Genomic DNA, 26485 nt, shown 5'->3' on the forward strand with positions numbered 1-26485 from the left:
CATTTGTCATTGTTGCTATAGCAGCATTTAAAAATGGCGGCTCGGAAGCTCAAAAATGGTAGATTTTCATTTCATTAATTTCAATCCTAAGAAGTCCCTATATTTATGGAAAGTGTAAGCGATAGAAATGATGAGCCACCAATGTTTCTTCAGCGTCCATCGCTCAGTCGATGTCAAGATGTCTCGCATATTTTGGCAGGCGCATTTCGAGATTTTCTCAAAGACAACGTTAGCGAACAAACAGTTAAAAACCTTACGACTTCCAGAAGCAAAGAGCAGCGTTATCACGAAGAATACGTGGAGAGACTTGATAAGGTAAATGATATTGAGCCTTAATTTTTGTGAATGCAACATCTCTTCACAAGAGCAGCTGTGAGCAGTCACGATTGAGACATGTTTGCGCCTTTAAAGCCAGTGTATATCATGGACTTTCATTAAAATTTTCATATGCATAGATTCAATCAGAGAGGCAAAGACAGCTTGATGAACTGGCAATGTTGGAAGCACATATCATGCAGGCAAAGGCGGCAGCAACTGCTGCTGAAGAGCAAGAATTGTCTCATGCTTTACATGAATGCAACAACTACAAGTCTTTAGGTTTACCCCCGGGTAATGTCATCTGATTCTGTCAAGGAATTTTATGTCTTGTTTGAGATTTTAAATTATCGAAATCAGAATTGGGAGTGAATTGTTTTATAAGAATCTCAAGCAATTCGAGTTAAATCAAAAAGCTAAAATCTACATTTAAAATTACGTCAAAAATTTTTTTGATAAAAGTTATTCAGCAAAGTCCACTTTGAGAAACTATTTATATTGCTCAAATCATGTGTAAATTTTTAGTGAAATCGCACCTTCGATATACGATGGATGTTGAATTGTTGAAAAAATTCAGCTTGATCACGCCTGCTGACTATGTCTCCATTCAGCATGAGTCCACGCAGCCACCATCAGGTACTAATGAAAAAAGATTTGTAATCTGTACAAGAAATTGAAGAAAACGGAGGTTAGACTTCTTTTCAAAACGATCGTGCTTTTTGCCGCTACTTGTTCATTTCCTCCATGTTTCAATGATTGTTTAGGACTAAGCACATAAATGTTTGTTGTTTGGACACATAACGTTCATATAATTTACGGTAATATAAAATTCGATCGACATACTTGCTAAGACATAATGCATGCGCACAAAAATTCGGCTTCACAAGACATGAGCGACATTTATGTTGATAAATTTACGTGAATGCATATTCACTCTTATAAGCATAGTCAATGAAAAGTTGTATTAAACAATAAATTTTGCCTTACTCTTATCTAGCGACTAGTGTAGTTAAGAATAGTGCACAAGTCCTTCTAATTCGTTCTTTTTTAATCGTGTCGCAGCACCTGAAGTTCCAAGTTACGCTCGACCCACAAGACTATCTCTCATTCACACCAGCAAAGAACTTATTCCGGATAATTATTTTGAACAACCTTCAGAAATAATGACCTTCCCTTTTTCGAACGACTTTTCAAATCTACGGCAGAAACAAGTTCACGTGGTGTATCCAAGAGTGTAAGTTAACACATTAAAGATAGCTTCTTTCATACTTCACATCGTAGTCAGGGATTTTTTCGAGAAGGCAGCTTCGTCTGTAGCTTCGTATTGTATCAAACGGATTGCTTTCTCACCGTAGCGTAGCCAACTCGCACTTCGGTCATGCGCTATATGAATTTCAGATCATTGGCATAATTTATGTTTTTACAAGTTTATTGCTTTTACCATGTAGTGAGCATGAACACAGAAAACATTTAAATGACAATGACTAACTTACGAGTTGACTACGTTGTTCATTTTTCATTAAATGAAAGGAAAGGAGCACTATAATTTTGTTGCCAGCATGATCCAAAGATAAACAGTATTCTTGATTCATGCAACAAATCTTTTGGGATTTACCAAACAAGAGCAACCCACGCCAGTTGGAGTCTACAATAGCATTGATGAAATATTCTTTTATACCAGACCTCCAACAGAGCTGACGTGAAAAATATCAATACGAGAATGAACAACCTCCTTTGTATGCTGTTTAAAAAGGATAATACAGCGTGTATCGACAAAGTAGACAAATTTGAAATGCTTTTTAAACTATGAATTTAGCCAAATATTTCATAGATTTGTGCTTGCATGGCTAACTTAAACATCCTCCAATTAATCAAACACCATAAACAAATATTCTTGCTTGCACAAGTCCTTTTGTAAACCACTCTCTCGTTTTTCTCGATTTTTTTCAGTGTTAGATTAACTGAGGATGCTTACGTAAGTACCCATACTAACACAAATCTTTGAGGTGTTTGACTAAATTTATAGCTTTCTTGACATTTCGGCACCCCGTATATTTGTAAAGGCTGATTTCCATCAGGACAAATTGTCGCGCGATCGACTTTTTGCGATCACTTTCTTTTGAATTGTGTGCAGCTATTTAAAACTGTTTTGGTTGAGAGTTTACAATTTAAAAGAAGTTGATCGCAAAAGGTCGATCGCAATACAATTTGCACTGAATGGAAATCGGCCTCTAGAAATATTACTGCTTGCGCGCACGGTATCTGTGCAGGTATGGATTTAGGGAAGGATTAGCGTTAGGGGGTGCACACGCTAGCCTTGGTTAGAAGGGGTGTAGAGGGTGAGATTTTCCCTAAAAAATCATTAATATACCAACCAATAATACCAATTGAGCAAAAACAACTGTCAAACTACACATTTTCCAAGGTCTCAATTCAAAGCACAAAGAGTTTTATGTGAATGACATAAAGACACCAAAATCTAATCCAAACTAGACTGACCGAATGACATCATACAAACTAAATCACCCCCTCCTCCCCTAAAAAATCATCCTGAATCTATCCCCGCATCTATGACGCGTAAGAAATTCAAAATTTTTCGGAAGAAGTCCCATATCAGGTTATTACTGACGCAAAAACGCCATGATTGTTGATATACAAGAGTCGGTTAGTATATTATTTCACGTCCAGTTAATGTTTCTCATACGAGAAGTATTTCTCCTAGACTAAATCGCGATTGGCTTCTTCGTGGCGGGAATCTATAAAACCGGATGAACGGTATCGCGAAAGAAACGATCTTAAAAGATTAAATGCGAAAGTGGATTATCTTCAAAATCCACGAAATATTCCTCCCGACGTGTATCCTATTTTGACTAAAAAGAGCAAATCAAAATCAAAAAAGTTATCGTTGAAATACCAATCGGACGTCAGGTGAAAGTAAATTCTTGTTTTCCTTTTTTGTATAGCAAACGAATGGCGACTTAATCCATCTCAGTTTAGAAAGCTTGCTTTCAATTGCCTCTTGCATAACAGGTTTTGCACTATCGCTTATTTCAACACTTAAATCATTTTGACGGATTACTTAACAAGGGGCCTGAAAATGTTGATTTGAAAATGGCTCTACTATATGTTACGTGCTAATGATTGGCTGAGCGTGAACCTCACTAATGTATGCAGTATGAGCTGGAATGAATAAAAATGAACCTCACTAATGTATGCAGTATGAGCTGGAATGAATAAAAATCACCCGACACTTTATATTTTAGTGAGACATGTTACAAATCAACGGATGTCCTCATTCCTTCACCTTCGCCAGTGATTTTCAAAGAATACGACGCTGGAAAAGTTTACGAGGTGTGCAATCACATAACTAAATGAAATCGGTCAAAAATTTTTATGACACATTTTTTGCTACTTTTTTTTGTAGATGAAACTAGAAATAAAAAATGTTTCGTCTTCATCGCGTCAAATTCGCTTACTTCCGCCAGCTACTAAATTCTTCTCCATCGGTCAAGGTATTCACCACATTTCAACTTAAATTTGTCATCAAAATGTTGATGATACGTATGTCGAAACAAAATAAAGGATGTCACTATATGTGACATGTGTAGTATAACGTCCATTTTATATATAGGTCAATATCCTGGAGAACATGGAGTGATAGCTCCGGGTATGAATTGTTCATTTTTGGTGAGGTTTGCTCCTGACTCGCTCACTGATTTTGTCGATAAAATACAGGTATGCATGTGCATTAGATTTTTTTCATCTTCAACATGCTCAACTTTTGCACTAAAAAAATTTATTTAATTTATACAATCATTTAAACAATCATTATTTGTTTAATGTTAAAATGCAATTTATAACTTCATGCCGTACTGCGAACTTCACATGATTCGATTAGCTGTCATAACTATCATCATTATACATAAGACTTGCTTTGAATGTTATAACATACATGCTATTGCGTTTGCCTTGTCACGTGACAGTTTTTTATATTTACGCTAGTGTGAAGCGAGCTTTCTAGTCTATGAAACAGTGAAATATTTTCCCTGTATATGTTTTGTATAATACGAGAGAAAAACTAGTTGGTCGTTTGTCAGGAAATATCTCAGGTCTTCGTGCATTTTCAGATAAAAACGCAACTGAACGATTTATTGGACGTTGAATTACTTGGAAATCGTAAGCCTCCACAGTTGACAAGTACGTAAGTTGTTGTTTGAGAAGCCATCACATTTTTTTATCCATTGTAAAAATTTCGAAATAATAACCTGCTTGTTTTAGTACCCACTGTACTGGACTGTGGTTATTGTCTTGTTGGTGGTAGTAAAACGATCACATTCAATTATTCAAACGTTGGTGGACCTGGACGCTTTTGTGTTTTCCATAAGTCCGAGTGGCCATCCCCATCATGGAATGTACGTTCTGAAAAAATATTTTTAGTTCGTCTGATTTTTTGCTGTAAAAGTTTTTGGAAGTTGAAAACTTCGGCCAGTTCAATTCTCAAGTAAAATGCATTCTTGTAATGAATCAAAGACTCTTAGGAAGAGTGTGCTTTCGAGAACTCGTGAGTCGATAACAGGAATAAATTGTCGCTAACAATTTACTGGAATAATTGTTACAACAAATTTAGCCTGTTCATCTAGACGACATTTACACCTTGAAATTGAATTCCTAGTTTTTCAATGTCAGATCCTTTAAAATATAGTGGTCCTTTGAAGAACATCGCGATGTTGTGATGGATCCGTTTTGCTTAAAGCCGTCGATATTCGAGGTGCTAGAAGGCCACGATGTTTCAATTCAGGTAAAGGAAGTGCCGAAAACGCCAACTTTTTTATTGAAATATTTCCTCTTGCATTTCAATCGTGTTATGTAAATTTTATCTTAGTTAACGTTCGAGCCTACAAGTGCAAAATTCTACAAACATGACATTGTCATTGTCTGCGATAATCGTCAAGTGAAAGAACATACCGTACAGGGTATGAATGGAGTTGAGATTATACAAGTTTGTATTTTTGAAATTTTTCTCGCTATCTTTTCCAATACTTTCACAGGTGTTGCTCAAACTGCCCGAGTTGAATTTACATCAGTAGATGGTGGAGTTAGCCAACCTGTAATTGGTGAAAGTAGTGATCCTTCGGCTGATTTTCTAGTTCGATTCGTCCATCAAAATCCTGACACAATGAAAACAAAGAAACTTGTGTTGAAGAACACGAGGTCATTTTGCGTACTATTAAACTTTTGCATTGAAAAACGACGCTAGTTGGTTATTGTGCATGATCATCAGAAATGCTTATTTTTGACACTCAATGCACAAGCTAACCAAGTAAAGGGGATCGTACATTTCTTTTTCAGCAATGTTATATTGCCTTTCAAATGGATGATGAGCAAGCCCTGTATGAAGCAGTCGAGAAACCATATTGATACAGTCGATGAATTTTCTGCATTTAAAATAACACCTTCTTCTGGAGAATTCCCCCCAGATTCATGTTTTGACTTCCAAGTTTATTCATCGCCAAAGCAGGTGACTCGAAACAGATTGGTTTTGTTTGAAGTTTCATATTTAAAGGAAACTTTACTTCATAAGCGTAATTACGCTTGTTGGATTTCATCATTCGCCATAAGGCAAGACTGACACGTGTTCCCTGCATGATACGAAAGATATCTTGCAGAAGACCATTTGATGTGATTATACGCGTTACAAAAGTGACTAACCATTTTAGGAGCTGTGTATGAAACAATTATGATTCATTCAGATCTCGTTGTTCTTAAGATCGGCGAATTTCACAGCGTTGCCCATCTGGTACTGAAAAAGGTGCCCATTCTGAACCAGATGAAAAACATAACAAAGCAAGAGCAAGATTTAACAGCAATGAAAATTGGACTCAAGATTTCATCCGTGGTAAATACAACGTATATTTTTTTGGTTGGCAGTGACTAATAACACATTCTGTATACAGCGAAAGCATAACGCAACGCTGAAATTAACGCTATGTTTTAAATTCTACAAAGCTCATTGTCTTCCTTGTGCTTAGATTTTACGTACCATTTTTTAGTGATAGGGTCCCGAAGGGCTAATACACTACAAGTGTGCATCAAGCACTTAAAGTACTTAATATAAAGTCCGCCCTTTAGTCGTAAAGCTACGTTGTGATATCTCGAGGAATCGAATTGACTGAATTGCAGTATAATGAAGGCTTCTCGATCTCCCAAATAACATGTCACGGCAAAAATGAAGGAAAATAAATTATTCCTGTAGCTGCTCTTTCTAAAGAAATAAACATTAATGCTCTGAAATTTGCGGGCTGGCTGCGTCACCGATTGGTGCGGTCATACGTACTACTAAAATAGTAATTTCTATGATCATCGCGTCTTTTAAAATGTTTATTACATTTCAGCCTTTCAAAGTGATGACTGTTCCCCCTCTTTTCGTGGTACCGGGGAGAATTTCAGTTGGGAAAAATTATAAGTATCAAGTGAAGGTAAAATAGATGGAAGTTGAGATTGACTAACAAGCTCTATACTCAAAGATTGTGACTTACAGAGGTGAATTCTAGGTGTCTTTTGTCATAACTCCGTTTTGATTTTATCAGCTAAAGAACAACAGCGTTTCCGAAGTTAAATATGAATGGGAAAGCTCAAGCGTGGTTGACATTCAGCCCAAATCAGGATTTCTTGGTAAGAGAAGCAAATGTATATTATAGTTAGTCATGATATTTTTTTCACACTACTCGTATACAGTTGCTTTTTTCTTTGTATTTGAGAGTACAACTTAGGACTGTAAAAGAATTTCCAAAAATTGCCCATTAGAATTGCGTTTGTAGCAAATACCATATAACAATGGCATGCAGTTATTCGAATACTTTATGAATAATTAGTGAACAGTGTTACCATGACAACAGGTGGGGTTGAAACTACGAAGAATTATATTTTTAGGCAATGATATCGGAGTGACTAAAGAAGAGTGCAATTTTTTTTGCATTGTTCCTAAATGTATTTCGATGAATATAATAAACAGAAACATTGCTTTATGTTGTAGAAGTCGACAAAGAAGAAACTCTTGAATTGAATATCTTCGGGAGGGAGCCTGGCGTGTATGAGAAAACGCTACAATGCAACATCGATCATGTAATGAAACCTGTATACCTACACGTTATGGCCAATTTTGAGGTAGATTTTTTTAACTGTTCATTTTGAACATCTAATTGTTCTTAGTTAGCTAAAATGATCAATTATTAGAAAAACATTAACAACTTTCGTATGTACTGAAAGTATCATTTGCTTTATAGCTATCGCTCACATTGAAAAGAAAAAACTTTTGTTTTTTTTCATTTTTATGTTGCCATGCATATCGAAACTAGTTCCGTTTCAAACTGGTTTATTTTAAAAGTATTGGGATTTTTTATTCTTGATTCCTGATGTTTTAGGGACCTCTAGTAAGAATAGAGAATGCAATTATTGATTTTGGCTTAGTACGTTTCTCATCATCGTGCTTACGTACGGTAACTTTGGTAAACTTGTCTGAAATCCCAGCTGTTTGGACAATGAGAGAAGCTCTACCCTACAATCTTATTGACGTTGACGAGGTAAACGCTGTTTTGTGTAGATAGTTCTGTTTGTAATCACTCGCGTCATAGATTGTTGCGAAATGTGGAACTATTGAAAAAATCAGGCTGTATAGTTTATATTTTGAAACTTGATGTTCAATGGCCGTGCATTGGTAAATTGTGGAAATTGCAGCTATTTACAGTCAAAATCACAACAAAAATTGTTTAATTTGAACGTTTTCGGCAAATTAGCTGTTTAGAAAACTATTATGTAAACTTAAAAACCACTTTTTCACTTAAATCTGTTTCATTCATCAATAAAAGCAATGTTCGTAAGGCTCTATGCAATCAAACGACAACTGAATGTTGTTCCGTTTCCTCTACGTCAAATAATTGCGAGATACAACTTTTGCTATCTTAAGGGTTACAATGAGATGCCTTCAGAAATTCAATTTGATCCTCCCAATGGAAAACTTGAGGCATTTCAAAAACTTGATGTTCAGGCTGTGTTTACTCCCCTGACATGTAGAGTAGTCAGAAGTATCATCGAGTGTAATGTTACTGGGAGTCCACCAAGGTATGTCGAATACCGTTCATTACGATGCATGTATATTCAGTGTTCGCTCAATACAACATTCTAAATCTTGAATGATTTTTTGCTCACTGTCGAATTCCTTATTCACATCAGATACATTCAAGCGACTGCAATTGTTCAAAAGCCTGAGATTTGTTTGACGTTCTCGAACGTTTTGCTCAAAGAAGTATACGTGAATGTTCCTGTCATGAAAGAGATAGAACTAGAAAATAAGACTTTATTATCTTCTAACATAACCTGGAAAGAGGCGAGACTTTCATTCATTATGTTTATTGTATTATTTTTCTCTCATTTTTGTTAGTATAACAGTTCTTTCCCACATCCTAAGCGATACGTATATCAATAACCTTTCTCATGAATGTCATCAATCCTTATGAAATTTTCTCGTGAAATTTACAGTGTATCGGTGTCGACTCTCACTTTTGTACGGTTAAGTTTAATCCTAGCAGTTGTACAATTGGACCAAGAGAACGCAAGACGTTTAACGTGTCCTTTACTTCATGTAAAGAAGGCCCTTTGGAAGATGCTGCTGTCAAGTGCGAAGTGGAAGAAATGGAGAAGCCACTGTTTTTATCATTTTCTGGAACTGTTTCTGGCTTGGAGGTTCAGTACTGGACAGAAACTATCAAAACAGAACAGCAATTGTAAGTCGGCGTCGGTAAACTTTCCAATTCATCTATCTTTTCATAAATTACCTTTTTTGGCAACTCATGCGCGTGGTGCGCTTTGTTGTAGCTATGTCAAAACACATGATAGACTTCCTTGATCATACAATGACGTTTTGACGACTTGCACGTGATTTCTAGCTCCTTTTAAATCACTACAAAACATTAAATATTTTCGAGAACTTAAAGCACTCTGTGAGTAGTTTTTTAAAAAATGCTGGTTAATGTTATTCTTTACCCAAATAGACTAAGATGACTTTTCAGTAAGAATATATTCTTTGTCAATAAAGAGATTTTGGCTCTTGGTTTGATCAATATAAGTTTCTTTACACAAGATTTAAGAATGAATTTTGCCTACTGTGGTTTTCAGCCGGTTATGGTCATTTGGCAACAACCAGTTGTTTCGTACAATTGACCATTCAACAAGATATGTCGTAGAATGTTTGCTTTAATTTGCGCATTTTTTGCAATTTGCAGTGACATTAAGGTTTTGTGTATATGTTTCTATTCAAAGGGATAGTGTAAATAAAGACATTTATAATTTATGATCAATTTTTTGGTTTTAGTAACGATACGACGGGTGAAGAAGAAGACGGGTTGTGTTTGAACTATGGCAAGGTGGTTCTTGGAAATATGGTGAAAGTTTTACTATTTCTAAAGAACCAAACAGCAATTTCTACGAAGTTCAACATTTCAGTGGAGCATTTCACTGCAGCAAGAACACCAACTCCACCATCTGGTTGTTAAATAACTCTTGATACTTCTTTTCCAACTTTCATGTGCGCTTGAATCTCAATGAATCACTGATGTCTATTTTAGAAAGTTCGAGCAAGAAAAATTCTTACAGGTAATGACTTGACGATCATAAAAACGAAGTCATCAATTCAATGGTCCGATGAAAATGTTATCTTTTCAAGAGCTTCCCAAGGTGCATTGGTAAAAAGTGCAAACATCGCTGATCCATTCAGTAGGACCCCATCGAAAGCACTTGCAGGTAATATTAACTGGACAATTTATTTTTATACAAATATATAGGTCTTAATGGCCATAACGATGTTACACGCTAATCCTTGTCGTATTTGTAGATCCAGTAGCGGATTTGGGGTTAGACAAAATATATTAAAGCGGCCAATTTAAATTACCTTTACAAGAATGCCATTAGTTATAAATTTTCTACAAATATAATTTCGCCAGTCAATAGACTGTGGTTATTTATTTTTCCCAATGCTGTATCGTCCCCCTTCTGCATAGATGGGTACTATAATTATCTTCACGCATGCTCTGTTCCTGCAGCATTTAAGGTTATAATTCCGTGTTTACAATACGCAAAAATTAAGTTCCCAATGTATTCTCCAACCATGTCGGCCGAAGCGAGTACTATTTGGGATTAAGGTTTAGGATTAGGGATCAGTTACCACATTACAATAACAACCAAAGCAGACCACTGCTTCAAAGCTGGCCAGAGTACATGCGCAATAAACAGCATGCACGATTGTGGATTTGTGGAAACCGTTTTTCTTGCAATGATGTTGTATGTATGGTTGCTACAGATTACTGTCGTGCAGTTCTGAGTGATGGTCGAGGCGTGGCATTCGTGTGTCGTCCATCTTGCGGTGAATTACTTCCCTTCCAGGAGTGCATTGTGGATGTCGTAGCTTATTCTGATATGTGGGGAGAATACAAAGATCATCTCTTATGCAAGGTGATGAGTTTATTTGTTTTAATTCACATGATGATGGTGAAGAAAAGGCTTGTAAAGTCTTGTGTTGTTATTCATTTCAAATACGTCGTTACAATTTACAGTAAGACTACAACTGAGATTTTTTTATCTTTTTTTCTTATCTTGTTTCTATTGAAACTAAATCTTGGTCTTCGAAAAAACTAATTTCTCCGGGGGCAGTTAATTCTGCATGTGGTAATCTTTCGTTAGATTGACGGTTTGCAAGAAAAGCGAATTCCCATATTGTTGAACGTAGAAGGATGTCCTCTTAATTTTCAAATGTCCAAGGAGATATCGCCTATAGTTCGGTAAGTTGACGTATTCATAACTGAAATATCCGTCCATATTTTATGTCGTTAGCCTATTAAACACGATAACAGAACTAATTGTAACTGGTTCGCCACCTTCTGTCAAAATTTGTAGCCAGCAATTGAACTGGTCCCTATTTTTCCAGGCACGGCCAAATGAAATCACAATCTATTTATAACTTTATCTTGCTGTGCATATTACATATAGGAGGTTTTCTTGCTACGTTACGGCCGCCCTATTCGTTGAATTCAACAAAGGATTTTTCTCGTTTGCAATATACATTTCAACTAAGGTGACGAAAATTTTGGGGAATGGCTGCAAACCACCGATTCTTGCTGTATAATACCTCATGTTTCCCAATTTGGACAATTTTGAGAAAGGACTTTCTTTATTTACAATTCAAATGTCATCCAACATGACGAACATTCATTTACCTCTCATTTCTATAAGAATGGTTGCACAAAACCCACTGTAGTATCTTTTGTTGTAGAAATGATGCTGAAAGCATTTCAAAATAAGCGTCTTTTTCTGTGATCATGCCAGTTAGTTGAATGATCAAGAAATGAATATCTTTTCCATCATTTACACAGGTTCGGCTCTCACGTTTCTGGAACTTCAACGGTGGAACGGTCACTCCGAGTTAATAACACAAGTCCTTGTGGTGCGTATATGTATGGATGATGAAATTTGATGTCCCTATATGTGCTTTTATATAATTAACTTATTTGTGGCAATACATGGCCTTTTGCAATATGAAAGACAGTGAAATAAATGGTTTAACTGTGGTTCGGTGTTGTGGCTTAGCCAGCCTGCAAAATTTGGTCGTGCCGTTTAAATAATTCGGTGTTTACTCACTGTAATTACAATCGATTTCTAAAGAAATGTTGAATTTTGAAAAAAATTGAGATGGCGAAAAGAAATTTCAAATCAGTTCTGAGTCGAATATTATGGAAATTTCATACGCAATTAGCATCGTCATTAAAGATCAGTTTTGATGAACTATCGTATCTTTTACAAACATTTATGCTGGGATTTATTGTTCCAGATTTGTACATTATAGTACGGATACAAAGATGTACATACATACTTCTAGAGCGACCAAAGAAGTTTTCTCCCCAACTTTCTCTTCATCTCTCTTCCTCTCTTTAGACATTCGTCTAGACTGGGAAGTTTACAACATTGAAGAAGATGATAATCAGTTAATTGATCTGATCATCGACGTTGGAGATCCTTTTCCCAAGATGCATGATGGGAAAGAGATTGTTTCTGATAAACTAATCAATACAGGTCTTCCTCTCATCACGGTTAACATGCGAGAACATAAAGGAAGACACGATAATACATCATTCAGTGTGGAAAAAACTCAAATGGTACTTGTGTTAGCATCTTAATTAATAACTAGAGAAGTTTTTGTTGCAGGAAAAAGAGCCGTTTCAAGTGAATATTATTTGTTGTGATTTGAAACTAAAGTAGCGTGCGATAGTGAATTATGCTATTTGTTTTAATGTATAGTTGTGCAACTTGTATGTTTAGTTTTGCGTGATAGAAAAAATAATTGTTATCATTTGTCTTTTGCACAATAAGATTGTTCCCGCCAGAAAGTATTGCGACATGAAAGTGATTTTCAGTCCAAAATCGAACGTTGTTTCGGACGTATTTCTTTCCTCATTTTTTCTTGGTTTTATAAACTTAGATGAAAAAGTAAGTATTTGTTATGCTACACTTGATTTGACGAAAACAAGCGTGTGCTTGATAATGCTTTTAGTCGTATTCTACATTATTTATACATAAGAAGGTTTTTCAATCAAAACATCAATAAAACAAACGAGAAAAGTCCAGTTTGAAACTATCCAATGGAAAGCCCTATATGCCTATACGGCCTCAATGACACCGGTCCCTGTCGTAAATCGCGTTTGTTTTATGCCCCCAAATTTTTATCCCGCACCCATCTTTTATACCCCACCCATTTTTTTCCTCCCCAAAATTGCGTTTGTGATTTCAGTTTATGTTTTTTATGTGTCAGAAAATGTTATGAGCGCTATTAATTCTGCGTTTTTCAAGCAGCTAATATTTTCCAGAATGAAATTGAAAACGACAATGTAAAGCGCCGTACTGCTCGAGATAAGGAACCGTTCAGATTGAATATGACGGCATCGATAAAGCCTGCGACGTAAGTGATAATTTGGTATTTCCCCTCACTCAACATGTACGAGGTAAAGAAAGCATTCGCCATTTAGTTGCACTGCAACACCGCGCGTGCGCATGAATGTTTTGCTCGAGAAATTTTCTCCATGACATCTCCGTGATACAAAAATAGAAAACAATTCATGAAGAATTTCACACTTTCCGCCTTTTCTATTTCAGTTTGTCCATTGTAAATGAGGATGAAATGAAAGGGTTTCATGGGTGTTCGAGCGACTTACTAAAGACAACAGATGGTGTTAACTTTGACGTGAGTAAAGTTGTTCGTGCCTTCATATATACTATAAGCTACCATGCAATGTTTTAGCACATATATTTTCCACAGGCTATGAAAGATGTGTACAAAACTAGTCATTACACTTTATCAAATACAAGTCAAGCAACGATTTCATTTCAAGTCTTGGTGGAAAGACCTTTTACTATAATGGATATCAGCGCACCACCGTCTGCATGTCCTGGACGCAAAATTATTGCAGGGATTGCGATAACGTTAAAACCCAGAAAAAATATCCAGGTTTGAGCATAATTGATCAAAGCAATATCATACTGACTGACGATCGTTATATAACAGTGCTGTGTTTGTACATGATAAATTACCATTACATTTTTATAGTCTTCACGAAAATATATTAGTCCACTTACTTTCAATAGTTCTGTCCGTCGTCTTTGGTCTCTTCATTCAATAAATGATGTCAGTAAGATACCACAGATTATACAAGCTTCTGAAATATATAACAAGAAAATAATCACACAATATTGCTCGTGCACTTCATGTAGCTAAACTTTCAAATTTTGCGTCTTTTGCGTTGTGTTAGGTCAAATCTCTTTAGAAAATCATTGACGGCGTTTCATGCTGCGGGCATAGCCTGTTTTGCTTCTGCAAGTCATGAAATTTCGCCGTTAACCCCATAACCAAAGTGACCCAACCTTTGATAGCTTTGAAACCTTTTGATCAAATCAATTTATTTCAACAAAGTTGTCAATGATATTTTCGTGGTATTTTAAAGATTGCGGTCGGTTTCTGTTTATCGCATGAAATGCTTTGCAAAGAGACGCGAGCAAAAGATGTTGTCGAATCGGAACAAAATGGTTTATCGCCCGTGCTCGAAATCAAGAAAGAATTGCAGATAATATTTACAAACCAGACGTCACAGGTATAACTTAGTTTCTTTTTACAATAATAATTTACAAACCAGACGTCATTAACAATAGGTTTATTGTTAAGGAAAGACGAATTTTTAAACGAGACAAAAAAAGCATTTACTTCTGCAATTTCAGACGATACCGCTTGTTTCCACAATCTCGTTGCCTCATATTCTCGTATCGGAAGAAAGAGTGGATTTCGGTGTATGTTTAGTCGGCCAGCCGAAAGAAATGAAAGTAAAATTGACGAATTATGGCAGGTCGGCTACCTTTTGGTATACAGAGAAAGGTGGGAAACCGGCATTCAAAAATAGTCATTTACGAGTGGAGTGAACTGAGGAACGAAATACTGTTAAATTCAAACACAGGCGTGTAGCCAGACCGCTTATTTAGTGTCTGCTTTATGTTTGTGAATGTCGATTGTCCAGGTTAGCTCAGTCCTGAGAAGTACTGTTAGTGTTGGTATTGACTGCAAAGGATGTCGAAACGCGAGTGAATGCGAATAGTCCACCACAGACTTAACGTACCAGGACGATCAACATCTGCAAACATGAAACGATACTCCTGGGTTCGAATCTGCAACTATATTCATACCAACTTTCATTGCACAAGGCAAAAACTAAAACTATTGTTAATATCTTTCTATTTTAGATGATCGCTACCCGTCCGAAAGTCGCGAAGTGTTTGATGTGCAACCATCTCAAGGTTTTCTAGAAGGACATCTGTCCAATATCAGCAAAAATAATGTTCTGTTAGAGCTTACATTTGTTGCAAGGTATACTGTTAAACTTTGTTGAAACATATCTCTACACCAGTCACTTTTGTATGAAGCTGAGGCAACCAATGACTTAGAGGCCAATGTCGCAGTAGTTAGATATCTAGAGGAATGGGTTCTAAATCATTGGAGGCAACCAGTTCATGTGATGTTTTCCTTGAAGTTTTAAAGTAGGCACGCAAAAGTATTAAGGAATTCGCTCACTTCAACTAATTAGTATTTCAATCAAGTCATGAATGTAAATTATTTAAGTGACTTGCTGAAAACATGGCGGAAGTAACATTTTTCTCGAATATGTACTAGTGCATTAGTATATATGGCATTAATAATCGTTGCGTGAATATGTTTCACTTAGAGTTCTTTATGTCATTAAAGTCTTGAAAGTATTCTTTGTATAGCAACTCAAAAGTTCGGCATCGAATTTCAATATACCAAAACTTTTAAAACTTCTTTTTATTCAGGAGCCGTGTCGAGTACGAATGTATGCTAATCTTCAAAGGATTACTACATGAACCACATCGATTTTTACTTCTCAATGCGCGTGGTTCGTATGATGGTGGACATGAAGATTTAGTTAGTGCTCCCACAATATGACGAAAATTGGATTAATGACGATAAATATTGTCGAACTTGTTTACCTTTACTGTCAAAAGTGTTCGTTTATTTGTAATTAACACGATATGCATGACATTTATTCATTCAGAGCTAGGAGCTCAAAATCTAAAAATGTCTTTTGTTAAAATTAATTTGTGAATAATTGTTCAATAGCGCGAAGAAGCGTTAATTTATAACATACACGAGACTCTATATTACTTTTCTTTCTCTACCTCTCTTATCTCTTTCCTACTTGGGCTTGAGCTTAGTCAAGTAGCTACCTAACTATCTTAGGTTATACAATGCTAGTAGAACTCCATTTACGCACCTTTAGTTTACTGGACGACGTGCTGTAGATGATGAACTGATGAACGTCTAGTTTGGTTCCCTTTTAATCGCTAAGTCGAAGCAAAACAGCCACAACGCTAGGAAAATTCCATCTTTTTAAAAGGAATTGTTATGTTATTGAATGACATCAAGTAAAAGAACTTTTGTTAAATTTACTGTTTCAAACGAGCAACGCTACGCGACACCATACTCTGTTTTTACAATCCATGCAAAATTTGACAAACATGAATAAGACAGTTTTCATTATTTTCCATGTTTCGGTCATCACGTAGTATAATAATTCCCACATGGATCATAATAACAGGTGAAGTTGTTTGAAGTTTGATAAATAATGGAGCAATGACGTAAACAGGCATTCAAATGCTACCAAACCTTTACGATTAATAATCGTTATTCTACATCTATTCTGTACGTTGTTCAAAGAGGAGATTTTACTCCTGACTCAACTGGATCACTGAACTATACATTCGCTGAACTATACAAGTATTCAGGGACTGGACGTCAAATTTAGCATATAATGCATAATTAGGTAGGCTTGCACAACTGTCTTTTAGTGGTGTATAGTGGCATATCCAGTTTTTAAATAAATTGCAAGAGCCCATCGACTGGTAAAATTTTTTGCTTAAGAAATTCATAACATTTTACCATATTATAAAGGTATTTTGAATTCAACATAAGCCTCCATAGTTTATTTCGCCTAGTTTAAGGTATGCTACTGCTCTTTAGGAGCTTCAATGGGCACCCGATACGCCGGATTTCACCTTGTTTTCAAGGGGCGGCCGCAGTTGTAATATTGTTGTCTTTTCCACATGAACATTCCTGACATATTGTGATAACGGCCTCGAATTGTTTTTTCTTGTCATCGCAGGTGCAGAAGCGCACGACCTTAAGAACGTAACTTTCTTTACAGGACGGATCGCTTCATGTCGAAACATCGACAAGCTTTGGGTCGTCATTGGTCGCCGTAAACCTGCGTATAGGAAAAATATTCTCGTTGACTAACTAATCAATTGTTAATTCTTACAATACAAATGAATCACTATCGATATTCAACTACTGCTTGTATGTTTTTTTTTGTGTGATAAGTTTATCTCCTTGAATTTCTTTTGCTGTTTTTTTTTTGCAAATTTACACAAAACCCCAAAAGAATCACGAGTAAATAAAGAATAAAATTTAAAACATTTACTTCAGCAAGCTAACCTTATATATCAATGACGTTAACGTGAAAATTGCAATTGCAAGTTGCCTTATTTTTGTTTTTAAAGAACAAAGTGCTTTCCAATTGATAATCATATCTGCATAAAACCTAACTGGAAAAAAATATTCGCCCTCAAGCATGATGAACGTAGAGTGTAGTTATTCAATGTTTTAGGTATTTATAGAAGAAGAAGAAGAACAAAGCACAAAAATCTTCTCACTTACTTTCTTCAGAGGCTAAACGTCGTGGAACAGGAGGGCCTCCATTAATTTCAAGACTAAAATTAGAATGCTACGTTTACATTTATTTAGAGAATATCATTGTGATGCAATATGAGTTATGACACCAAAAGAGAAGCAACCTTTTACTGGGTAAACCAACATGTAAAGCTCTCCGCCAGCTATCGACAAATTCCATCGACATCCTTCCGCTTCCCATATTTTCCTCCAAGACATTGTATAGTCCGGGCATGTTGCGACAGATCACGAGCATTTCACGTGCTCCTGAAGCGTTGAAAGATAGGTAACCCAAGGCAACCGCAGCACTACGGCATACTTGCTCATTTCTTGACATCAAATTATTGAACAAAAACTTTATAGCGCCTATATGAAAGAAAACATAGATTATTGTTATATTCTTGCGCTAATCACTATGAAAGATGGCAACTTGTAACTACATAATCATTTCAACACTAATCATTTCAACAATCGTGTTAAGTTATTTCATTAAGTTCTTTGTCTATTACAGGGTGAGGTAGATTAAAAGAGATTCAGGGGAAAAGTCGGGCATGTTGATTTTCATTAAAATTCTAGTGAAAATCATTAAACGGGGGGGAGGTGCAGCCTTCTCTATAGAATGTTTTCCGCTCCGTTTCAGGTAATCAATAACTTCGTCCTTGATGAATTTTGACAACGCTAATCGGTATTTGTGCAATGCTAAAGCAGGGATTACACCACCAATCAATACACATTTGTATTCGAAGAATATGCTCCAAATGTACAATACCTGCAATCACAAGACCATTTGGTATTCCAGCTCGAGTATGAGCTAAACTTGCGATAAGACTAGCTGACAATATTCTTACTGCTTCGTCTTCGGATTTCAGCAACTGTACAAGACATTCAATTCCTCGAGCAGACAATTCAACCTCGAAAAATATCACTTGCTTAGGAATTTGCTCAATAAATGAAAAATGAAAGACTATATACGGCTGCATATTTCATTTTAAACAGAAAATCGTAAATCAAACTTGGGTATACAAAAATTTTCATTGGACAATCATTTCTTGAGAAGTCGTTTATGTTTAATACCTCAGAAGAGGAATCAACAATATGTATATTGTTCTTCACTTACTGGGTCACTCTCTTTGATTACTCGAGCAAGAACGACAGTCTGAAAAGCAATATGGCCTTTTCTTATCTCATCATTCGAGTCGAGAAACTCCTCAAAAAAACTCATTGGTATTCCTCCGGCGTTACGAATGGCGAATTGCGTCGCTGTGTTGTTGAAACCAAACGTTCCTAGCGCAGTTACAGCTTTTAAACGGACTTCTGCGTCATTTGAACTCAGTAGATGAAGTATTTCTGAGATATGGAATCGAGTCTTTTTCACAAGAATGACATGACTCTTGGGATTATGCAATGCTATCTTACTAAGTGTGTTAGCCACCTCAACCTATGACAAAGAAAAGCATAAATAAAACGACGAGGAGCTGTATAGTGATTTGAATTTTACATTTAGTAGCATGGTCAACAGCTCGATGGTTGGAAGAAGGGCCAATATTCATATAAACATATTTTACCGTTTCTTTACTTCAGTAGATAATAATAACAAGTATATACATGAATATTGCCCCCCCCCCAAATTATCATGCAGGCAAAGCCACAGTACAGTAGGTATTAGGTGCTTTAGAGAAGTTTGTCCGTGTTGCAAGAAAGCCATCATGATTACCTTGCTCTTAAACATCATCACAATAAATTTTTTCACAAATTAACAAAAGTGCTGAGCATTGGGGGGGAGGACAAAATTTAACCTGCAGTAATTGATCCTTGCATTCTCTCAACAGATGTACCAAAGTCGATAAAGCGTCAGCATTTGCTATCTCCAACTGAATAGTTTGATGAGATTGGTGAGCAACGCCAACACATAATGTTCCAAGAACTTTGACCACCATTAGCAGAATCTGGTTTTAACGAAATTTTCATTAATATTCAGATAGTCAGTTCAATAGCTGCGCAACAAAATATTTTCCAACAAAGCTTTAAGCAAAGTACAACTGTCAAAATCAAAGCCAAAAAAATTTTCACGACACGAATTTCCTACGCCTGCAGATAGTTGAACTTTACCTTTAGTCGATGCACAATCGTCAAAGTCATTAATATGCAATCAACTCTTCACGTAACGATGAACATTGCTACCTTATGTGATGTCGACGATGCCCTCAATAAACGAACCAACGGTGGAATACCACCGGCTTTAACAAAGAGACTTTGGTTTGCAAAGTTTTCTTTCGACAGCGCAATAATAGCCATTCCTGATATGTATTGAAGTTTCTCTGATCTCAACATGAGCATATCGACAAGAATAGTTATTCCAATCATATCAGCAATATGCTGTTGCTGCAGCAACGTGTCACCAGATAGCGCCCACAATGCACTTGCACCTGTTAAAAAATTGCAGTGAAAAACACATGTGCACGCGTGATTCACGTTCATGAAATTGGTAACATCACTTCCCATCAATATATATTTAAGACTAAAGTCTTAATATGTACAATAAAAAGTATAAAAACGAATAAGAAGCCAAGAAGCTAAGAGCCAAGCGGCACATTCGTTAGCTAGTTATTAAACTAAAAAAAATATGATTTTTGACACGAAATATGTTCCAAGATGATGAAGGTACGACACATAACAAGTTGTAAGTGTGTCTGTTTTGAAAAATAAAACTGTGATACCAAATAAACTACAAGTTGGTCTATTTTTAACTGTTTACACGACAAAAGTGCTACATTCAACAAATTATAAGGTAATCTTTCCCACTGTTTAAACGATAAATTTACGGAATTTACGAAAAAAGCACCAACTCAAAAAAATATAACTCAGCCTGCATTTTTGACTGTTTAAACGATAAAGTTACAAATTAACAAATTATGGTTCAGTCTATTTTTGATTCTTTAAACAATATAGGTACAAAACTAAAAACGACTGAAAGTGATTCTCTTTTTTCAAATGTCAAAGAATTGTAAAGTTTCGCGCCGTTTTAAGACTTTATCATTATCGTAAAAATAGCGCCTTACCCTGTTCTTTAACTGGTATAGACCATACTTTGAGTAACTTTATCAAAGGTCGCACAGCCCCTCTGTCTTCCAACAACCTCTGAATTTCAGTATTGTCTTGCGCCAGAGACTCAATGGCATTTGCAGCTTTCACTTGACACAACGCATTCTTCGAGTTCATCAAATTGACAAGGCCTTTCAAAGCCCCAGGGATTGATGCGATACGATCTTGATTTTCATGACTCCCTTTAGCAATAGCACTCAACGCCGAAGCAGTATTTGCTTGGAGGCGTTTCGAGCTCGTACCTAAACACATGAAAAAGAAATAATTCAGTTTGGCTTACATTTTGTCAGTAATAGCAGAAAGAATTGGGTTCCATGACATGTGTTCGTGGAAGAGAATAGAAATTGTCTCCAATTCTGCAGCCCAAACTGCAAAACACTAACCAATGAAAGTTCTCAACGAACATGCGTGGATAGAACATATATATATGTAAACTAACAGGGAAGTTACGCTTTGATATGTTAACTTCATTCGATGATGTAAATAACGTAAAAATGGTTTACGAACGGAATAAATTCAATTAACATGTAATATACGTAAATCAACTTTATGTCATGTACCTTTTATACACCTATTATGGTGTCTTTGTTATTGTTAACAAAGTGTTATATACGTACGATCTTTAATACCATTCTGCTTCATAATCCCCGGGAAAATTAGAAAGAATTAACAAAAGCAAACAGTAGAAAAGATTCATAAGAGATGTTGATTAACACGTGAGATGTTGATCTCGTGCATTAAATTTTCATAATTAATGAAATAAGACTCTTCTTCGATTTAGCAACCCAGATTATTTAAATTGACAGATTTGAAAACTTTTGTCGATCAATATCGATCATAACAATTTGGTATGATCATAAAAAGACAAAATAGCCTTGACCTAACCACAATACGCACGTAATATCTTATTTTATATTTTAAAGTTTACAATAAAATATTAACTAGTTATTTACGAAGTACGATGGTTTTCACTTTTTTTTAAGACTCTTTGGTTGTCATCGTTTTTTACCTACCCAAGAGTTCAACAAGAGTTACCAAGGCGTCCTCCATGCGAGCAAAGTTTTCTTGAATGACTGAATAACTTTCACACAATATACGAATGCAATTAACACCATTGACCAGCACATGCTCCACGTCAGACTTAAGCAATTCCATCAAACATCGTAGACCGGCTATTGAAAGTGAGAATACAAGAAAGACTGGTGACTGGAGTCAATGTACTGCGTATTTTAAAACTTATTATAAAGCCTATACTAAAGTATTGAAAAGGAATTTCATCGACAAAATTCATAATTGATTGTTTCGCTCGTTTGAGTTATTTTGTTTGATGTTGAAGAAAAAGATGTATGTTATTTTCAAGCTTGGAGGTCCGTACTGAAAAAATTTTTCACTGGGTCCCAGGGACGCTTTTCAGGTCGAAGAAAATATTTTTTCAGTAAGGACGAACTTAAAAAAGTAAAAAACGTTTCTATTTTTTATTTTTATGATGAAGAAATTCATGTCGTAAAATAATCGATGTTGCCTGTTGAGACTGAAATTGGATTATTTTCTACTAACTTCACTTCATTTGGAAAGTAAAATTAACTTTCGCTATGATAACTATCATCCGAAGGCAAGTTGCTTTCTCCTTTAACAATTTAAAATCAATTTTAAAAATTTAAATTTCACTTAGTAAACAAATATATTGCAAAAAAATAAAATTATAGCTAAGACCAGGGTCAAGATATCGTGAAAAGTCGCCCGCAGATACAGCCAATGAGATTGCAGGAAATCAAAACGAGCACTAGGCATGTATAAATAAAGACAATACCGAAAATTATTCAGATAGACAAATATCACCATTTACTTTGATCAACGATTGTATCAGCTTCACCAACACACGATACATCTGCAAGTAGTACAGCAGCTCTAGAATGGATTATAGGGGTAGAAGACTGAAGAAGTGAAACCAATACAGGTATTGCATTCGCCTCACACATTGCTCGACGAACTTCTTTGATTTCGCCAATGTTGCACAGCACCGACGCTGCTGTGGCCTGGATCACTTCTTGTTCAACGACAAGCAACGATACCAACGCCGGTACGCCATTTGCAAATAATATATTTTTCCAGTAATCTAAGAATGAAAATAAGTATAATAAGGACTGGTACATCTGTCGTACGTAGAGACATTATTGATTGGCATCAAATACGTTATCACTTGTAGAACATTAAAGATTTCATCATTTCTGATTTTGAACTAATCAAATGTAAGCAACGATCAATTTAATGATGCGCCATCATTCAACATGAAAGACGTCATAAAGAATTGACTTCATGAATGACGTTAACATCACAAAGCTTTTGACACAAGAAGTGGCACGTATTTAAGAAATGTAAGGTGTTTACTGTGTCGAGGAGACCTTAGGGAGAACTCGAGAGCAGATCAGTGCAAGCCCGAGACCAAAGGTCGAGGGTTGCATATTCTCGAGAGTTCTCACAAACGTCTCCGAGGTTTGCACAAGCCAATACAAACACGAAAAACATCTTTTATTTCTTTTAAAAAATAACAATCATGCAAAAAAGACAAACATTTTAATTTGTCCTCTAAAATGTATTCAAAATGTAAAAATGTCCTGCGCAGTAAATCTTTCAAAAAATTCCACGTAAGCGACATTTTTGCTTCTCTCGTGAATTTTTTTGAAAAAATTGAGTGTATTTAGAAACACTTGCTCCAATACTTGTTAGTGAAAATTTTCGTAGAAATTTTTTAGTTTTGAAGTTTGTTGCAAGGAAGGAATTGTCTAACCAGTCCTGTTGTTCAGTTACCTGCAGATATAATGCAAATTGTTCAAGTGCCAAGCCAGTTACGTACCTTTATTACTCGCTGACAAGATTTCAAGAGCTTTGGTTGCATTTCTCTGACGTAGCGTAAAACCCGATTTCAACATTTCAACCATTATCATCCAAACTGACATCTCTTTATCTCCTTCGATGATGAAAAACTCCAGGATATTGGTATGCAGATGAAGCGTCGCAATGTGCACCAAATTATTGCACTCTGAGTCCACATCTGTTACAGATGCACCAAGTTCGATCAAGCATTTCACAGCATCCAGAGCTCCACTTGATGCAGCAAGCAAAATTGGTGTTTCATTATTCCCGTTTCTCGCACGTAACTGCAGCATATCCCGATTTCTTTTAATTAAATATTTGAGACAGCTTTGGTGATTGAAATAACTGGCATAATGGACAGGACACCAGCCTTGGTTATCAAATAAAAGAGCATCCGCTTTGTAAGCAAGAAGGCAGGATAAGCTATCAAGAGAGCCACATTTTGCTGCAAGATGAAGAGGTGTTATACCTTGTTGTGATTGGATGCTGTCGAACCTCCTTACATTTACGTCACAACCATTTACCACCAATAACGTGATGACTTGTGGCTGATTGCACATTGCTGCATAATGAATCAAAGACAGACCAAGATTGTTTTGCATTGCTAGCCTGGATGCTGGTAGTCGCCTGGCAAGACTGTATACCACTGCAACCATACCTCTTTGACTGGCCGCTTGAAGACCAGCAAAATGCTGCTTGAGATTCATTGTTTGCTGAGTGCCAAATCTCTTCTTGAACAATTCATAAATGAGATAATCTTGAATTGGTAGTTTCTTGTACTTGAGCTTGTTGATCTCCTCATAATGGGCATGAACCCAAATTGGTTGCTTTGGCGAAACTGGGTAAAATGTTTCCAAATAAAGTGCAACTGCATAATAGTTTTTACCATCAATGGTAATGGTAGACAATGGGTATCTTTCTAACATGGGTGATTTAGCATCAACAATTTTGTCAAATTTTGACAATGCCTCAGCACAAAGTTCATCATACAATTCAGCAATATTCAACGGCAGCTCTGAAACAGATGCAGTTTCCCTGTCAATGTATATAGCTCCATGCAAGTGAGTGTATGAATCATCAAGAGTGAAAAAATGCTTACATTTATTGGTTTTTGAAATAGCCAAAGGTGGCAAGACACGTTCTGTTTTGCACTCTTCAAATGTAAACCCCGGTAGCAGTTTATTTGCATTGATAATTTTACATCTTTTACGCAAACTAATCAAGAATGGCACCAAGAAACTGACAAATTTTAGCAGAAGAAGTTGCCTACATACATCTGCTTTGAGTGGTAAAGTTTTTTCAATGAACTTCTCATGTTTTGTAATTACCTTCTGTAACTTCTCTGCATATTTCAATTCAACATGATCAGATTTTACACCACTGCTAACATGATACTTCGCATCAATAAGAAACATACTATTATAATGTTGAACACTGTTTTGATAGAATGTCAGAGTCATCGAGAGCTCATCAATGTGCTTGTTAAACACTTGCAGTTCATCTTGTGAATCATCCTTACTTTTTCCATGCATCTGTTCGAAATGCTCAGAGTAGCATGGATCTTTGGAAATATCCAGAAGTCCTGCCTCCGTCCAAATCAGTTCAATATTTCTCTTCGTTTCAGGCAAACCAGTGTGCGTATTGAAATTCACTAAATGTCGCCAGCGTTCGGCAAACTTTGTACGCTTATCTTTTGGAAAGTATGCGCCATGCCAAAGGCTTTTTATCAAGTAATCAACTTCAATAAGTATTTGACCAACCCTTGTGTCATAGTAGGCAGGTGGTAGAGTTATCGATGTACTCTCGTCATAGTTAACGTCCAGACGAATTGAAGGTGTCTGATTAAGGACATATATGCCAGTCACAAGTTCTCGAACTATTTGATGAATTTCTCTAAGTTCTAAACTGTCAATACCCTCTTCGTCCACAGGCAGCAAAATCAAGCACTTATCACAGTCAGAAGGAAGGTTCATGTTTGTTATCAAGCCTTTCGGCAGATCAACGGGTATTTTCGTCTCCTCGATAGACAGGAGGTAATCATATGAAGAAGTGGCGAGTGTTTCTTGCAGTTCGTATCTCTCAATCTTGTCGAAATAAGTTGCTGCTGCTCGTGAAGCAGCCATATTTGCCATGACATCTCCATTGATGTTTCTTCTGCTGTTATTCAACATCTTGAAATTTGAAAAACTCATTAGACATTTGTTCCATTTGTCAAACTTTGACTGTGATTAAACTCCGACAATGTTATTCCACAGCAAGCAATAAACCTTAGAAGTATATCTACTTCCTGCGATGTGCTTAGTTTCCATGACAACAATACATACTAAAATTATTACCGCCTTCTTAAAAACAGACACGTGCTTGTCAACTGTCTAGTATAGGCGGAATTGACCACAAATATAAAGTAAGCGATTGAAAATTGTACCAATGATATTAAAATTTTTGTATTGTTACCACCAAACTTTCAAAACTGTTAGAGATTTCAAAAAATACGCTTTGTGCTAACTGTTCAGTCAAATGATCCATAGACTGTCAAATCCTTTTTGCATTTGTTGTAACAGACGAAAGGTGAATCACCATTTTTGGTAAGACTGAAGGTGAATCATGCATTTTTGTACGTCTGAAGGTCAATCACAATCGTAAGTAAATGGATGAGTGTTTCTCTTTTTGAAAAAATATGGTGTATCACACACACCCCCCTGTACTCCTCATTCTCTACAACCCTGATTGAACCCTGGTGAGCCCGGGTGCATCTGATAACCAGGCGAGTTGAGACTAGACACCAGATTATGAAACTTTTTTGAATAAAAATGTGAAGAAGCAGGAACAATAAAATAGATCGTTGCTGAAAAAATCGACAAAGTGATA

The 26485-nt window shown here is 36.1% G+C and overlaps 2 protein-coding genes across 3 annotated transcripts; one reads left to right on the top strand and one right to left on the bottom strand.

The window, feature by feature from the left end:
* The first annotated feature begins 41 nt into the window (after positions 1–41).
* On the top strand, positions 42–16060 carry LOC124438438 (deleted in lung and esophageal cancer protein 1-like). Its single transcript, XM_046988575.1, has 38 exons — positions 42–315; positions 456–609; positions 841–951; positions 1378–1549; positions 2450–2585; positions 3038–3243; positions 3579–3666; positions 3740–3827; positions 3947–4050; positions 4443–4512; positions 4594–4727; positions 5018–5113; positions 5198–5288; positions 5364–5526; positions 5665–5833; positions 6083–6211; positions 6708–6791; positions 6903–6987; positions 7349–7479; positions 7737–7895; positions 8279–8433; positions 8545–8698; positions 8851–9095; positions 9683–9855; positions 9936–9963; positions 10034–10110; positions 10667–10818; positions 11047–11144; positions 11736–11806; positions 12295–12515; positions 12730–12846; positions 13224–13315; positions 13510–13597; positions 13673–13861; positions 14355–14501; positions 14626–14779; positions 15142–15265; positions 15727–16060. Exons 1-38 carry the CDS (start codon positions 106–108, stop codon positions 15857–15859), a joined length of 4998 nt encoding a protein of 1665 aa, XP_046844531.1. The 5' UTR covers positions 42–105; the 3' UTR covers positions 15860–16060.
* A 748-nt stretch (positions 16061–16808) lies between these two features.
* LOC124434588 (ankyrin and armadillo repeat-containing protein-like) lies at positions 16809–25866 on the bottom strand. 2 transcript variants are annotated; one of them, XM_046984477.1, is made up of 12 exons: positions 23598–25866; positions 22721–22859; positions 22590–22651; positions 21757–21915; positions 20701–20985; positions 19823–20067; positions 19438–19587; positions 18759–19079; positions 18411–18552; positions 17767–18007; positions 17630–17682; positions 16809–17177 (listed from the first exon to the last, which is right to left on the bottom strand). In XM_046984477.1, the coding sequence occupies exons 1-12, from the start codon at positions 25807–25809 to the stop codon at positions 16939–16941; spliced, it is 4248 nt and encodes a 1415-aa protein (XP_046840433.1). In that variant the 5' UTR covers positions 25810–25866; the 3' UTR covers positions 16809–16938. The 2 variants fall into 2 exon arrangements, with proteins under 2 accessions (XP_046840433.1, XP_046840426.1); XM_046984470.1 differs by having other exon boundaries at positions 22590–22859.
* Positions 25867–26485: the final 619 nt, after the last annotated feature.

Source organism: Xenia sp. Carnegie-2017, unplaced genomic scaffold, assembly GCF_021976095.1.
Source record: "Xenia sp. Carnegie-2017 unplaced genomic scaffold, XeniaSp_v1 HiC_scaffold_1, whole genome shotgun sequence".
Classification (NCBI taxonomy): Eukaryota; Metazoa; Cnidaria; class Anthozoa; order Malacalcyonacea; family Xeniidae; genus Xenia; species Xenia sp. Carnegie-2017.

Bases quoted from the DNA above. Each gene is read 5' to 3' on its own strand.
- LOC124434588 (XM_046984470.1), bottom strand. From the start codon at position 25,809: ATGAGTTTTTCAAATTTCAAGATGTTGAATAACAGCAGAAGAAACATC. The intron at 19,588-19,822 runs GTAGCAATGTTC...CGTTAAAACCAG, and splicing joins CATCGTCGACATCACATAAG to ATTCTGCTAATGGTGGTCAA. The intron at 18,008-18,410 runs GTATTGTACATT...TCTTTCATATAG, and splicing joins AAATGGTCTTGTGATTGCAG to GCGCTATAAAGTTTTTGTTC.
- LOC124438438 (XM_046988575.1), top strand. From the start codon at position 106: ATGGAAAGTGTAAGCGATAGAAATGATGAGCCACCAATGTTTCTTCAG. The intron at 10,819-11,046 runs GTGATGAGTTTA...ATCTTTCGTTAG, and splicing joins AAGATCATCTCTTATGCAAG to ATTGACGGTTTGCAAGAAAA. The intron at 15,266-15,726 runs GTATACTGTTAA...CTTTTTATTCAG, and splicing joins GAGCTTACATTTGTTGCAAG to GAGCCGTGTCGAGTACGAAT.